At 39.1% G+C, this 16,253-nt stretch overlaps 1 protein-coding gene across 1 annotated transcript in view; it reads right to left on the minus strand.

Annotated features, from left to right (window-relative positions):
• Positions 1-804: 804 nt before the first annotated feature.
• Positions 805-16,253, minus strand: part of RAD54B (RAD54 homolog B) — a 67,969-nt gene continuing 52,520 nt past the window's right edge. The window contains exons 8-15 of the mRNA XM_074577436.1: positions 13,948-14,155; positions 13,272-13,411; positions 12,394-12,684; positions 11,029-11,204; positions 8,531-8,792; positions 6,124-6,190; positions 5,631-5,831; positions 805-1,434 (exon numbers count right to left, since the gene is read on the minus strand). Coding sequence (XP_074433537.1) covers positions 1,217-1,434; positions 5,631-5,831; positions 6,124-6,190; positions 8,531-8,792; positions 11,029-11,204; positions 12,394-12,684; positions 13,272-13,411; positions 13,948-14,155 — 1,563 coding nt within the window. The 3' untranslated portion in view covers positions 805-1,216. The remainder of the gene's footprint in view (positions 1,435-5,630; positions 5,832-6,123; positions 6,191-8,530; positions 8,793-11,028; positions 11,205-12,393; positions 12,685-13,271; positions 13,412-13,947; positions 14,156-16,253) is intronic.

The raw sequence follows: 16,253 nt of genomic DNA on the forward strand, positions 1-16,253 counted from the left end.
TCATTCAGCATTTAGAGTCAAAGGAAACTCAAAAACCGCTCTGAAATAAATGTGGAGGTCAGTGCATGTGGCTTTCCATTCCCAAACTGGATCAAAATGCAAGGAAAATGTTTGATGATAGGTTAGGATAGACTGTGAACTCAATGACAGTCTACAGAAAGAGAGAAATTGTTATAACAGGGAGAACAAACCAATATTAACTGTTTTCTGAATGTTGGTTGGGCTTTTAGCCACTGATACCACAACATGTACCAAATATCCAGAGGCTGTAAATCGTGTGGCACAATGCAGGATTACCACAATGGAGCCCTGTTCTTGTTCGAGCTCTTTCAAATTCTGTAAGTTTCCTGTATTTCTGGAAATTATCCAATCTTCTGTTCTTCTGGGCCTTCCAAAGTGCCAAAGTACTTCACTTAAAAGCTGTAAACTAATTTCAAACTTCTGCACCTTCAAAGAAGAAGGAAAATACACCCATAAAAAATATACCATGAAAATGTGCTTAGCTCCAGTGTTTGGCAGAAACTGTCCTTAAAAGGAGTTAGCTAAATGTAGGTAAGCCTGTACTCCGTATGTCTGAGAAATAAAGTTTGTTTATTTTCCCAAGTAAAAGCAATAGGTAAATTTAAGACTATTTTGACATAGTATCAAGCTGTGATCTCAGAATTTTGGACCTCAGTGGCTATTGTTCTGAGTTTCATTACATTGTAAATTCAAGGGAACCAGCACCTACCTTGCTATAAAGCCACAGCTATACAGATACCTAACTTTTCATTGTCAAAACAAAAATCCAACCAGAGTCTTGTTAACAGCATATACGTTTATATAGCATTGCTTAATCTTACAAAATTTGGCTCAAGAGTTGCCAGCTTTACAAGCAATAAATCATTATGATCAAACAAAAACTATAAAACAAAGTAGATATACATAGGAATGTGCACAAAACCAATCTTACTAATTACGATATCAAAAGAACAGAAGACTGGAAAGCAAAGTTAGCTTTAAAAATCTGTATTATAATTATAGTAAGTATGATTAACTTAGTAATAACTGTAACTTTGTATAAACAACAGGAATCACATTTACCCAGAAATCTTGTCAGAAATACACAGAACAGAACTTGGCAAAAAGAACAAAATGTAACTGCACATCAGTCCAGCTGTTTACCATACCTAGGAGGAGGAGAATGCAAGTGGTAGGGAAAGACACTTCAGTTTTATTAGGTGGGGGAAGTTGGACTGGTGACATTCTGGAAAAAGAAAGAAGCATTCTCTTTTATCCTTTCAAGGAAAGGATCAGCTAGAGTCTGATGTTGCCCAGAGAAATGTTTCCATTGCATCAACTGTGACATGGAGAGTGGTTTCTTTGAATTAGGCTTCCCATGGTTTTGGCCAAGCTGGCAACTTCTAGATACAGAAGGCTTTTCTGAGGAAGGATCTGAAAAAAATGATGCAGTAGACTGATCAGAGAAAACTAGGACAGAAAATTTCAGTCTGAATCAATAAGCCAGTTGGTGATAACAAATGAAAGAAAATAGAACATAAAATCACAGAATCATAGAATTGTTAGGGTTGGAAGGGACCTTAAAGATCATCTAGTTCCAACCCCCCTGCCATGGGCAGGGACACCTCCCACTAGATCAGGTTGCTCAGAGCCCCATCCAGCCTGGTCTTGAACACTTACACGGATGGGGCTTCCACCACCTCTCTGGTCGACCTGTTCCAGTGTCTCACCACCCTCATGGTGAAGAACTTCTTCCTAACGTCCAGTCTGAATCGGCCCATCTCTAGTTTTAATCCATTCCCTCTAGTCCTACCATTACCTGACATCCTAAAAAGTCCCTCACCAGCTTTCTTGTAGGCCCCCTTAAGATACTGGTAGGCCACTATAAGGTCTCCTCGGAGCCTTCTTTTCTCCAGACTGAACAACCCCAACTCTCTCAGACTGTCCTCATAGGAGAGGTGTTCCAGCCCTCTGATCATCCTCGTGGCCCTTTCTCTGGATGCATTCCAGCATGTCCATATCTTTCTTGTAGTAGGGGCTCCAGAATTGGACACAGTACTCCAGGGGGGGTCTCACGAGAGTGGAGTAGAGGGGGAGAATCACCTCCCTCGACCTGCTGGCCACGCTTCTCCTGATGCAGCCCAGGATACGGTTGGCTTTCTGGGCTGCTAATGCACACTGACGGCTCATGTTGAGCCTCTCGTCCACCAGCACCCCCAAGTCCTTTTCTTCAGGGCTGCTCTCAAGCCAGTCACTGCCCAGCCTATATCGGTGCTTGGGATTGCCCCGACCCAGATGGAGGACCTTGCACTTGGTCTTGTTGAACTTCATGAGGTTGGCATGGGCCCACCTCTCCAGCCTGTCAAGGTCCCTCTGGATGGCATCCCTTCCCTCCAGCCTGTCAGACGCCCCACACAGCTTGGTGTCGTCAGCAAACTTGCTGAGGGTGCACTCTATGCCACTGTCCATGACGCTGACAAAGACATTAAACAAGGCCGGTCCCAGTACTGATCCTTGAGGGACTCCACTTGTCACTGGCCTCCACCTGGACATGGACCCATTGACAGCCACTCTTTGGGTGCGGCCGTCAAGCCAGTTCTTTATCCACTGAATTGTCAGTCCATCAAAGCCATATTTTATCAGCTTGGAGACGACCAGATGTCATGCGGGACAGTGTCAAAGGCTTTGCTCAGGTCCAGGTAAATGACGTCAGTTGCTCTTCCCTTGTCTATTGATGTTGTGACCTTCTCATAGAAGGCCACCAGGGACAGCATATATAATCCTTCTTTGTCATTGAAACCCAAACATATGTATCCACAGTAAGAGGCGAAAAGGGTGCTTCTTGCTCATTGATTTAGTTTATCAAAATCACCATATGCTAGCATAAAGACAAATCCTTTCACACATGGATGGGAAAGGAAATATCTTATCTAGTAATCTCCTTTCTTCTGTTTTCCTAATTCTCTGACATTTGGGCTGCTCCCACTCTTTAAGTAAATCCGAATCTAGAAGTATGTTGCAGCAAAATTCATGCTAGCTTCTATTTCCTCCCAGAGAAGTCATTCCAGACAGCTAAGAATAGTTTGAATAGCTACTTCATTGACTCAGCACACTAGAGCTGTGCACTCTGTACATCCCACTTATGCCAAGTTGTTCAACATACACAATATTGTATACTGTATATCACAGTAAAGAAAAAACTACTGCCTGTGAAGCACAAAGAGAGGAATTCACTTTGTGCCAGGTCATTGCAGGGTATGTCACACATTGCTGGCTTCACAATTCATCTGACGCATGTGATAAATGAAGAAATCATTTTGGATGGAAAAAATTGCATCACTGCTGTTACTGGTTTCAAACCTGTTGTCAAATATTTTCATAGCAGTGTTACATGCTCCTTAGGAAAGACCTGTGATATTCAGAGTATTCTTGAGTTTTTTAAAGTTTTGGAGAACCCATAAAGAGTCATATTATGCATGACTTTCCTTTTGACTGTCATATGACTTGAAACATATTCTTTTACTGGCCAGAATAAAATTTAGAATAGATGCGCTTCTGAAGTCATAGAATCATAGAATACCAGGTTGGAGGGGAGCTCAAGGATCTGCTCCAACTTTTCTTGGTAAAAGCACAGTCTAGACAAGATGGCTCAGCACCCTGTCCAGCTGAATCTTAAAAGGTGTCCAATGATGGGGAATTCACCACTTCCCTGCGGAGATTATTCCAATGGCTGATTGTTCTCATTGTGAAAAATTTTCTTCTTGTGTCCCATCAGAATCTCCCCAGAAGTAACTTGTACCCATCGCATCTTGTCTTTTCCATGTGACTCCTTGTAAAAAGGGGAGTCTCCATCTTCTGGAACATGGTGATACAGTCTCCCCTAAACCTTCTTTTCTCAAGGCTGAACAAACCCAGTTCTCTCAGCCTTTCCTCATTCGGCAGGCTTCCCAGTCCTTTGATCACCTTGGTGGCCCATCTCTGAACCCTCTCCAGCCTGTCCACATCTTTTTTGTATAGCGGGGACCAAAACTGAACACAGCATTCCAGGTGTGGCCTGAGTAGAGTGGGATAATGACTTCTTTATCTCTGCTGGTGATGCCCTTGTTGATGCAACCCAGCATCCTGTTGGCCCTCTTTGCCATAGCAGCACACTGTTCACTCATGTTGAGCTTGTTGTCCACCAGGACCCCATCTGTTCACTGGGACCAAGATATGGTTATCCTTGAGGAAGTCCTGGTTACATTCACTGCCCTGAGATCCAAGAGACTGATGTTGTGGTTGAACTGATGGAACCAATATGTGTTCAAATCATAAGACATGCACTCAAGAGTGTTAAGACAATTGCAAAATGCTAAATAAAATTATATGCACCGGTGTTCGCACAGTAATAACATAATATTTCTTTGGATTTCTGACTAACATTTTACACTAAAGGTGCCTTTTCCACACAGATCCTGCAATAGTACCTAAGTGGAGGCTGGTATATTTTAGAAGATCACTTACTCATGCAAAACTGGAAGATCTAATTTTTCAGTCCTTAAAGAAAGACACAAAGGCAACGAAATCAGTATGTGGAGCAAAATTAAAGGAGAAAGTCAAATTCTTATGGCTACAGAAGCACTGTGCTTTCACTAATCAAGGCCTCCCCATTTTGGGGAGAGAGGAATACAGCTCTAGCCTACTACCTGGAGACATGTAAACCATCAAGCCAAATATTCTCATTGGGTGTATTGAGCACATGCACTCTTGTAGCCATTTGTTTGGCTCTTTTTATTGTGGTATCTGTGTGCATTTAGAAGACATCAGTATTGGTACCTCATTATCACATCTGTGAATACTGTATATGGATATTTCATGCCCAAAGGAAAGAAACATACCAGGGCAATAGACACTCTTTCCTTTAAGAAATTAGATGAGCTATCAAGTTAAAATGGATAAGATGTAAACATAACCTAAGATGATTTTTCTTTTTTAATCCTGCTCCTAACTTAAACCTACACACATGTATGCAGCAAGGTATTAAAACAATTCTGGTATGCCAAAAGAACACAAGAGACAGATTCCTGCAGAAAGGATAGATGTGAATACTTGGAACTTGGGTTTACAACTGCCAGAGGATTTTCCAATGTTTCTCAAATAACTATTTTAATCATCCTGCATGAGCTTCAGCTAATAACTATGAAGTGAAGGGCTATATTCTGAAATTTGGTGTATCATTATCTAGATCTTCATCTGGCACTGGCTGGTATAGCTGTTCACAGATAAGCCTTTGAACTAACACTTAGCAGCTACTCATTGTTGTCCTTGAATATTTAGAAACAAAACACCATATAGTGTCATTTGGTTGTAATGAATCACTAGTTGAGTTGGCCATAGCTAATTCAAGGAATTAAAGAGGTATGAGCCATGAATTGGCTGTTACTGCAAGGAATGAATCTTTTCTCCTCTTCATCTTGTGAAGGGCTCCTATGGATTAGAAAAATCAGCCAATATCTGGAAGATCCCATAATGAACATATCTGCTTCAATCCTATTTTACTGGGCATCAGAGTTTTCTCCAGTGACAGACCATATATTCAGAATGGATGTACTACCTCAGCGATGGCCAGAGACAATGAAAAAGAAACTCACTTTGATGGTCTTTTTTCCCCATACAGTCGCACTCAAGCAAGTCATGGGTAACACAGGTAGAATCTTCATGAAGAGTAAAGAGATCTCTAAGCTCCTCTATGGAAAAATGGATGTGTTCAGATGTCTTGGAAAGGTCTACAACTGCCCCAGAAAGGTCTTGTTTGCTGATCTGTCTTTGATAAATCTTTTCTTCTATTGAGCCTGTATTGAAAAAAAAAAAAAAAGATACACTGGGATAATTTTTGACTAGTATTCTCAAGAAGAAAAGTTAAATCCATTTCTTTATAATGCTAAACCACTATTTTCCATTATTAAAGCAAAACCAAAGCAAAGCTAAAAGAATTGATGTGATGTTTCTATTTTAACTGAATTCAGAACAAAACACGTATTTTTAAAGAGCAAATGATTTCCAAACATACTCTCTCCCTTTCTTTTACTGACAAAATTTCAATAGCTGTCTCAGTCTAGGGTATGTTTGAGCACCATCTCTGACCTGTGGTTAGCAGTCTGTAGATACATACAGTGTGTTTCTGACCATCTCTCCACACTCTGGCCATTGCCTGAAGAAAGCAAAAAGATGACGAGCATTAACGGCGTACTATAAAATAGTATTTCAACTAAAATTTGTAGCCTCCACCGATCAAATTACCAGTTCTCCTAGCTCATTCAAAAAGATGTTGTCCAAAGAAAGCATTCCTCAATAACTGTCTTTGACTGTTTTTACAGAAGTCTTATGTTATTAACTGTAAATAATTTTGAAAACATAATTTACTTTCTGCCATTTCTGCTCCCCTTTCTTTCTGTGTAGTATAGTAGGAAGGTAGGGGTTTGACCTCTTTCCCACCAGAAATAACCTCTTCATATTTGTTTTCCAATTGACCTCTTTCCCACCAGAAATAACCTCTTCATATTTGTTTTCCAAGCATTAGCAGTTGTTTTCAGGAATACTCATCATTCTCCACTATCTCCAAATGGTTTTTTTGCCACAATACAGCTTTAAAAGTGACATTCCAATTCCTCTTAAAATTGCAAAATTAGTGTTTCACACACCCTTTAATTCTTAAACAAACAAAATGTAACTGAGTATTGTTATTTGATTTTTGTAAAAAATGTAAGGGTTACACGTACGTATTGGGTACAAGCACCCACAACATGGTTTGCGGTCTTTGGCAACCTGTAGTAATTTTGACTATTTAACAGACTGTGTTTCAAGCAACAAGACAAGTGACCACATGAGGGTACTAATTCACACTTGGTATGGGAGCAAGGCCAAGAATCAGAGTATATTTCAGGTATTAAGCGCACAGCCTTACTCTACAATAAAAAGTTTCTTACTGCATTGATAAAAAGAATTTTTAAAATTGTTATTGTTAAGGACTATTTCAACTGAGCACTCAAATGCCAATTAAAGAATCCCTTGAGGCCAACAGTGCTGTTACAGGAATAGCATGGCACTGGCTTTGTTTTCTTTCTTTTAGCATCATTGCCACATGATTTTCTCATTCTCTGAATTCTGATCAGAACCTCTCCCTTTTTCTCAGGTATTGTAAATCGACAGCAGCACTTCCTATGTAGTCTAACCAAAATTTTCTTTTCTTTGTAGAAACACAGTGTTGGGAGATATTAGTTGCTCAGCTTAAATAAGTATATTTTCATTAGAATAAATTACTTATGGTTATAAGGTGTGATTTCTGCTGTTTGCCTAGCTTTACTTAGCATGAGTAGCTACATTTGCTGAAGCCTTTAGGCCGCAATAGAGTTAATTTTCTTAGTAAATTCCCTAGCAGGTGGTACAGTGCTGTGTTTAGTTTTTCAGTATGAGGAAAACGTCCATAACACGCTGATGTTTTGGTAGTGTTTTTCCCTAAGTCTGGGACTTTTTGGTTCCCCGTGTTCTGCCAGCGAGTGCAGGTGCACAAGAAGCGTAAACCAGAAGATAGGGGTGCTCCAACCGCCATCAGAGACTGCAAATCAACAAGATAAGAGCAGTCAATGGCTTACCTGCCTAGACAAAGAAAAATAATCCAATATTATGTTAGAAGACTCCAGATGAAAAATCATCACTGGACTAAAAGACACGTGAAGAGCGCATGAGGGGAGGGCATATAGATCGCAAGGGTATAATTGCTCAGGGACATCTTTGTTCAATGTCCCTGTCTGGAGACACCCAGCTAGCGAACCCTGCTGCTGTACCTTTCAATTAAATTATTTATTTTTATAAAATCCGACACCTGAGACTCTTCTGCGGGAAATCCACAATTTGGGTTATACTCTGGGCGTATATTAGAAAACAACTGAGAGCATTTTTCAGCATCCTCTCTTGGTCTCGGCATTTTACTTCTCCATGAAGCTAAATCGCCAGAATTCCAAGGCTATTTAGTAAATGCGTGCAACACAGGGGGAGCCCGGCCACCTAAGGTTGAGCCTGAAGAAGGAGGGAGAGTGTGCGAGGAGTCGAAATGGGCACCCGTCGGCCCACTGGGGTCACCCACTATGAAGGGACCTTGGTCCCAGCAGTTAAAGACTTGGGTGTTGTGTATGCGACACCTTGAATGGTGGATGAATGCTCAGGCAGCGGCTTCTCCTTTAACACACAGCAACTTTCCCATTAAAAAGAGGTCAGGAGACAAAGGGGATACAGGACTGACTCCTCTGAGGAAACCAGAATTTACTCTTCATTTTTTACTGCAAGGGGGCTTCTAATGATACCGATATATATCACCTGACAGAGAAACATTTCTTCTGTTCTTGTCAGATACAGTTTTCCTCCACTAATACACTTGTCCAGATGCAAGGTGACAACTGGGTAGCGATAAGACATTTAAAGGCAAGCATTTCGAAACCAATCAAGATTTCATTTGATGCCCATCCCAACCCACCCACACACAGTTATATCAGACCTGAAGATCCGTAGCTGGATTCCAGTCGATATCATACAGGATCAAATGAGATGCTCCGACCAGATTCAGTCCCACACCGCCAGCCTTTGAACTCAGCAAAAAGATAAAAGCTGGACTGAATTTGCTATTAAATGTATCAACAATCTGTTGCCGCTGGGAGACAGGAGTCTGTCCATCAAGTCTAGTATAAGAGTATCCATAACGTTTGCACGTCTCTTGTAATACGTTTAATGTCTGAGTGTAATTGGATACCAGTACGACTCTGTCAAACAGTAAAACAAAGTTATCTTATCATTTTAGACCTTGGTAAAGTCCAATAGCAAATTACTGAAGACATCAAAGAAAATGAAATTACAAGTCAGGCAAAAATTATACATCAACCTGAAGGTTACTCATATTGCCTAAGAAATAAAACATTTCCAATTAATTTGAAGCATATACTAGATTTGGATGCATTATACCTACTGTCAAGCGTTCAAATGTTAATAAATGTTTTCCTTCGCAACAGAATTTGGTTTCATGCCTAGATTGCAGGGATCCAGAACCAATCACAGAGACAGATTTTTTTTAAAAATAAATCTCTATTTATACAAATGGCAGTTGTTAAGGCAGCATTTGCAAAGGGTGTTGTAGCAGCTAATAAATAATATATAAATTACTCTACTTACTGAAAAAGCTACGGTGAACTTCTACAGACAACCTTCAAAAATTCTAACCAACAAAATCATGAAAGTCAAATAGGAAAGCAATGCAATGACCCCTACATTTTATGACTGAAAAGAACCAGGATGAAGGATAGCGAAGGATACCGCAAACAATACATTCTTGATTTTTGTTATTATTTTATTTAAAGCAAAATCAGTGTCCTGATCCCTAACACTAATGACCCATACTATGTTGGTGCTTTTTCTCTGAAATTTTGACTAAGTAAGTTTCAGAGATCTGCAAATCTAGAATTTCTATACTCCCATATATTGAAGACGACTCTACTGAGTGGAAAAAAAAGGATCTTTTGAATTTAAGCTATAAATAAAATAATAAGCACAGTTAGGACATTTTCTGCGAGATCTTGCTTGGAGGTCTTTTATAATCAAAACTAAATATACAGAATTCCATCAAAGGCGCTCCATTTTTTAAAATAATTTTGATTAAAAACAAGTACTGAAGAACTAGACAAATAATTTCAGGGAAAACCTGACAAATTAACATTTTAAAATTGTTTTAAAGTATTTTTATTATTACATTTTACAGTTGAACTACATTCAAGACTTGTTTGTAAAGACTTTGCAAGATGGATATTTTTTGTTCGTCAACCTCAAATTCACATCTTTGTTTTCACTAAAAAATACAATATAAACTTTAAAAGAGGTCTGGAATTAAGTCTGCATATTGCAAAAACTACTTAGTACTAATGAGAGCAGAGAAACAGAGAAATGAGAGCAGAAAATGATAAAGAAACATGAACAGCACTGAATTAAAGCAACAAAACTTTCAAAGTGTAAAATAATGCCTCGACACCAGCTGTACCTCAGCAGCTCCTATAGCACTGATAGGGGGAAAGGTGCTTTTTCCCAATACCCCTGATTTTTTTGACCTATAAGAAATACAGCCAGTGCATGTAGATATTTAGCTGTCATTGGTTTCAATGGATGTTAGGCATATAAACACTAACAACAGCTTTCTGATTTGTAAAGAGAGAGCATCAGGAAGAAACAAATTCCATTACATCAGTGCCAAGAGATCTGCTGTTACTTCCCGCTACTGAATTACAGCGTGTCCTATTTAAGCATCAATTTAAATAAAAGCTAAAAGCTAAATACTTTTGGAATAGCGGGGCCTTAAGGCATGAGTATGTAAAAAAGTTATCATGGGACACAAGGGCACGTGAGACTTCCATGAATCAGCAATTGCATGGTAACTACCCACGTGCATCTCATTACTCCAAGATAAACAGAGGTTCTCCTACGTGTCAGTGGCATTTACCACAGGGAAAATAAGCAGTTGCTGTGCAAGTTTGTCTGTTGAGACTGGTTCCCCTGAACAGAAAAGGCAGCAAGCACTGAGCAGTTAAATGGGATTAAAGAGGAAAGAACTTACAGTCTAGTAATTAAAAATATTTTAGTGCAATTTAAAGTATTTAATACATGAATACATCTCCTCAAGGAGATACAAAGCATTGGAAAGTCTTTGGAAGACAATATGCCATAGTACAGGGGCTGTAGCAAACTCTGTCTTACTTGCTGGAACTCAGTATGAAAAATACAGGTATCTTTATCTTGAAAAAATATCAAGAGCAACTTTGAAAATGTCAGCTGAAATCCTAGTTTAGTAATTGAACAAGGAAGAGCCAGGAGTACAATGCATAAATATGCTTGGCACCTTTGCAAACAGTTGCAATGCCTTTATTTTGAATATTACATCCCCATGCATTTGAAAAGCAAAACAATATCGAGCAGGTCACTCCCATTATCCCTATTTCACCTTTCTTTCACACTTACCTTTCCGAAGAGTTGAGCTCATGGATTGCTGCTAACAACTTCACCAGCACCTGCAATTTTCCTGAATCAGTTTCAGAGAAAGTGTCCGAAGTATAATCTTGTGGAAAGACATCTATTAGACCTTCGTAGAGACTGGACTCATCATGTTCATCAGACATAGGATCGCAGCTTTTTTCCTATTGAAAATAAAAGGATTCAAGTCCCATACCCATCTATCATGTTTGGGGCTTGTTTTAAAACTTTGCTATATTTTTATTACGAAGACAAAAGGAGGCATCAAAAGCTGCCACAAAGTACTGTATCATGTGAGCACTAAAACCTCCCAATACTGCATTGAAAGCATGGTTTAAAAATACTGATAGCATTTATTTTGGTTTACAACCTCTAAAGTAAGATGTTGTTTGCAGCTGAGTAGAAAGTTGAAATACTTAAAACTGAAAAACGTTTTACTTTTACTTGTCTACTTAAACAACCACACAGGTGTACACACACAGCAAAGCCATGTCTAAAAGCTGGTGAAAAAAATTAATACTCTGCTTTTTCTTTCTAAATCACATGATACCTTACCGTGGAACTCCCCAGTCATTGACTTTTTTTAGGAAGATGTTATCATTAACATTCAGTTATGCAACTGGAAATGAAGAAAAACTAACAAGCAAAATGAATAAAATAGAAGAAATACAGGTAATATTTTTCTGTAATTTGAAAATCAATATTTCACAGGGAGGGAAAGTCAAACTAATCAAACCCCAAAACCACAAGGGTACATCTTTTAAGCAAGATTTACATTACCACCCACCTTACTTGGACGTTGACTAGGGGCCATAGAAGTTAGTTCTAACTATCACATTATTTACCTATAGGAATAAGAACATTTTTATAGAAATAACAAGGTGTACAGTGTGACAAGAGCCCAGGAGAAGTGGAAATGGAGACATCTAGTACCACTGACGTCTTGAGTCTGCAGCTCCTAGTGTCGCTGGGATTGAAAGAGTGGAATTATCACGTGGACAGGGAGGTTTCAGAGGAACCAGCAGACAGAATAATCTCTAGCTAATGGTGTTCTTTGTAAAATTCAGGTATGTATTTTTCAAATATTCAGAGACAGGACTAAGAGGGAAAATACATGAAGAACAAGAAAATACCATAAGGCAATAGGAAACTGGTGAGATACATTCCCTGAGTACATTCAGATTTCCTAACATTTATGTTTTTGAAAGCAGATCTCCTAAAGCAAGTTGTATGTGAGAAAAGAGCATGGAAATGACCTTAAGTAATATGCACATTGACCATAGCATAGTTTTAGTGACCTTTGCCTGCTGAAATGACTAATTGTAGGCACCCACCCCCCATGCAAATAGATACCTTTATAGCTTTAAACAGAAGACATGGATGATTGCAAAGCTTTTTCAACGCTCCTATACATATTAGGTGAGGACTGTTTTCTAGCCTGCCTTGTAGACAGGACCTAATAACTCGAGAACTGAGCAGTTTTTGATACAATTCAATTTGCAGTGATGTTGGTCGGCAGAAGATTACGCTCTCCTTTTTGGGTGGCAGAAATTTGTTTATAACCTCCTGTGTTCTCCTAAGAATAAAGAGCCCAGTGAGGCGTGTGAGTTCTGCTGCTCTTTTTTCTCCTAATTCCTTTTCCTCCTAAAAGAACAAAGCACAAAATTAATGATAATCTTGCATTTTATCACAATACTTTTCTGTATTATTTTAATTAAGTAGTTAAAGAACATTTTAAAAGTATGATACCATTTTCTAACACAGGACTGTAATGATGAGTTCTTCTCCAATTAGTACCACTGCGTTAGCTTAGTTCTAGGTCTGGTTTCTAAAGTCTTAAACAAAGGAAGAAAATGTCCCAGAGGACATCCAAGACTCAAATTACATTTTAGAATTTCTTGGTTGATGCAATGAAATCATACAGATTGTGTAGTACTGTGGAGAAACTAAGAATGAATAAAGTATTGTCATATGGTAATGCGCATGGCATTTTTGGGAACGCCAGGTGCTGGAAGAACAATTTTTGCCTGCTAATCTATAGGCAGCTGAAATGACGTGATCTCAACATGCATGTATTCCTCCAGCTCCCTTTGGAGAACAACTGAATTTATTTCAAATTGAAAATCTTTGGCTACTATTAGTAGTCCTGAGCTTCATTTCATTCCACAGAAAGTAAATGTCACAGTGCTGGCTTAGAATTTTCTTCTACAGCTGCATTTTTTTAAATATACCTTTGTTGCTGAAGGTTCTCTAGACCTGACAATGGGTTCTTCATATATCTTTCTATATGTGGATAAAGAACCAAGTATTCCTGGATTCACAAATTCTATTAATGCATAAAATTCTTGCAAGTCATTTTGGATTGGAGTACCTGGAAAGAGAAAAAAAAAAAAAATTCTGCATTTGGTAGCTTTTTCTTGAAACTGATAGAAGTGCAACCGTTGAATGCAAGGATTAATGTTAAGAATGTATCTTGAAACAGATGTTTTGTTTCAATGTGAATTATACAGAGTTCTGAATTAATCTAAAACTTTATCATGATTAATAAGCTACTCTCCTGCTAAACAGACTGCTCATCTAATTGTTTTGACAAAATAATTAAAAAGTCAAGTTCTAAATCAATTTCATTAAATAACTACAGAGGAAAACAATGAGTGTATGTAAACAGAGCCCTGATTTCCCACAGAAGTTCCCAAGTTCATTGCCTGTCCCTGAAGTTAGACAAATTTTGCATTTATTTTAAAAAATTGGAAATAATCTGTTTTTATAAGACCCAAGATTTGTACATTTAATACCGATTGACAAAATTTATACTGTGCTCCTGCCATCCTTACAATAGCTTTTTCCTTTACCCCAACGTAGTACTATTAGCATAGCTAAATATTAAAAGTAGCTACAGATACTAACCAGTAAGAATAATTCTCTTTTCACAAGACAGACTAGTGAGGGCTGTAGTTGTCTTAATAGAGCTATTTTTCAAACGATGTCCTTCATCACAGATTAGGAGGTTAAATTCTATAGCCTGAATTTGATCCAAAGATCGCAGCAGCATCTCGTAACTGATTATCAAAACTGAATAAAGTGGAGAACCGCTGAATTCTTCTACTTTGTGGTCCTGCAGGTGTAAAGGAAAATATATCACACAACTATTCCTTTGGAGATCACTCATCATATTCCTTAAACATGCAGTGTCTACAGAATTTTGTTTCTAGCACGGTACATTTACTGTCTCCTCCGTGAGTCCGGATTATTGATTCTTTCCTAATTTGCAAAGGAAATATGGGATCTGATGCAGCAATTTAGAGTTTTACCACTTCATTAAAAGAAAATTTATTATTCTTTTAGGCCTTCAAATCTTCTGAGATACATTACCGTGAAGGTGAAAAGCACAGGCTCACCGTAACAGCTTCCCAGTCCTGGCATTTAGGTAAGCTTCAACTTAAAGCCAAGATAACAGAGAGGTGTAAGCAGCTGCCTGTACATTCTTTGGGACCTCAAGCTGCAGGGTGCAGCAATGTGCTCCAGTAGGAAGTTACTACGTTCTACCAAAATTCCTCTTGTAGTTTTGAATTGAATATGACAATAACTTAGTTACAAGCCCTTAACATTGATGGGTTGGCCAACAGGTAAGGGCAGCCTGGGACTCAGAAAACAGAGCCCATAACCAGCCCCAGAAAACACGCCCTGTCTACTGGTAAATAAACAGAATTGATTTCTAAACCCTCTGTTGGTGGTCAGAAAATGGCTGTGAGTCCCTCCACTCTCATATACGCTTCAAACCCTTCTCCTCCAATAGACATCAAGGCTTTTGATGTCTGTTAAAAGAAAGAGACACACTACATGAAAAGTCACTGCAATGTGACAGGGAGCTTCTTCCAAAAAAGTTCCTAGAAATAGGTACCTTTTTGTACAGACTTGTGAATGTACAGGATTGCTTACCTATCTTGTAATTCTGTATAAAAATGGAAAAATCTACCACGGCACATCCCTCACCTTTCTGCTTTGCTCCAGACACTAATTCCCTGCACGTTCCTTCCTGTTTCCTAACAGTGCTCACTAACTAAGCAGGTTACGGGCCCAGCTGACAAGCTGAAGAACCTCTTTAATTGTGAAATCAAATCAAGCTAGAGACTCAGAAGGTATTTTTATTTACAAACAAGATCAGTAACGAAACACAGACAACTAAGTCTCGAGCCAGATGGTGTAATACACTGTAAAAGCAGCACCACTTAATTATCACAACATTTAGAGCCTCCTAGCAGGTGATTCAGAGGAATCTATGGGCTGAATCTGGCACATTAATCTCACAAAGTACCTTGTGGTAGATCAGTCTCCACGTGCTGCTCACAAAGAGGTCCGGCGCGCATCGGAGGAAGCAAGGAGTAGTGAGGAGCAGGTGACAAGGGCATGCACCAGTCTCCCCAGGTGTTTGGACTGGACCCGAGCATTCCTGTTGTTTCCTGGACTGTACTTAACCGCCCGTTTTCTGGCCAGTATTTTTACTGACAGTTTCAAAATTGGAGCATAAGATTTCCCAACACAGGAACAGAGACACAAAGGAGCCCTGAAGGCAACACCCAATGTCGTCCTTACCCCGTATTCAGGCTCCAAATTGCAGCCCTGAAGACAGAGACAATGCCCCTCTGACTTCCTCTTGGGATGGCCAAGCATCAGAAGATGCCCAGGGTACAGGAATCATTTTGTTTTCCTACGCTTCCTGGGTGTGAGCTGAGACTACGGGGAAAGTGGTGGGAGCACTGGGGAACTGCCTCCAGCATCCTCCCCTGGTAAATCATCAATTTTTCTGCACTGTTTGAACCCCTTTAAAAAAAGCAGGAGAGTCCTGGCATATTATAAGCCCCCTGCAGCCAAATTTGATATATTCACTGCTGTATATAATAACAGCAGTGGATGATGGACTGAAAATTAAATAAATTTACAAGCTAATTTCAAGTAATTAATTTATCCTCTTAACTGGCTGCAAGATATGTATGTATTATAGCCTCCATTTTCACAATTACCCGAAGTGACTTGACAGGTTTAAGTGAGTTGCCCGGAGCCACATATGGAGCAATTGTCAATCAGTATTAGAGCTCCATAATGTCCCAGACTTACTCTTTGAACAGACACAGACCCTTCTTTGCACTAGTCCAAAATCCACTGTAGCCAGTTAAGCGTAAATTAAAAAATGCTGAATCATGAAGCAATGTAAA

Source organism: Larus michahellis, chromosome 2, assembly GCF_964199755.1.
Source record: "Larus michahellis chromosome 2, bLarMic1.1, whole genome shotgun sequence".
NCBI classification, from domain to species: Eukaryota; Metazoa; Chordata; class Aves; order Charadriiformes; family Laridae; genus Larus; species Larus michahellis.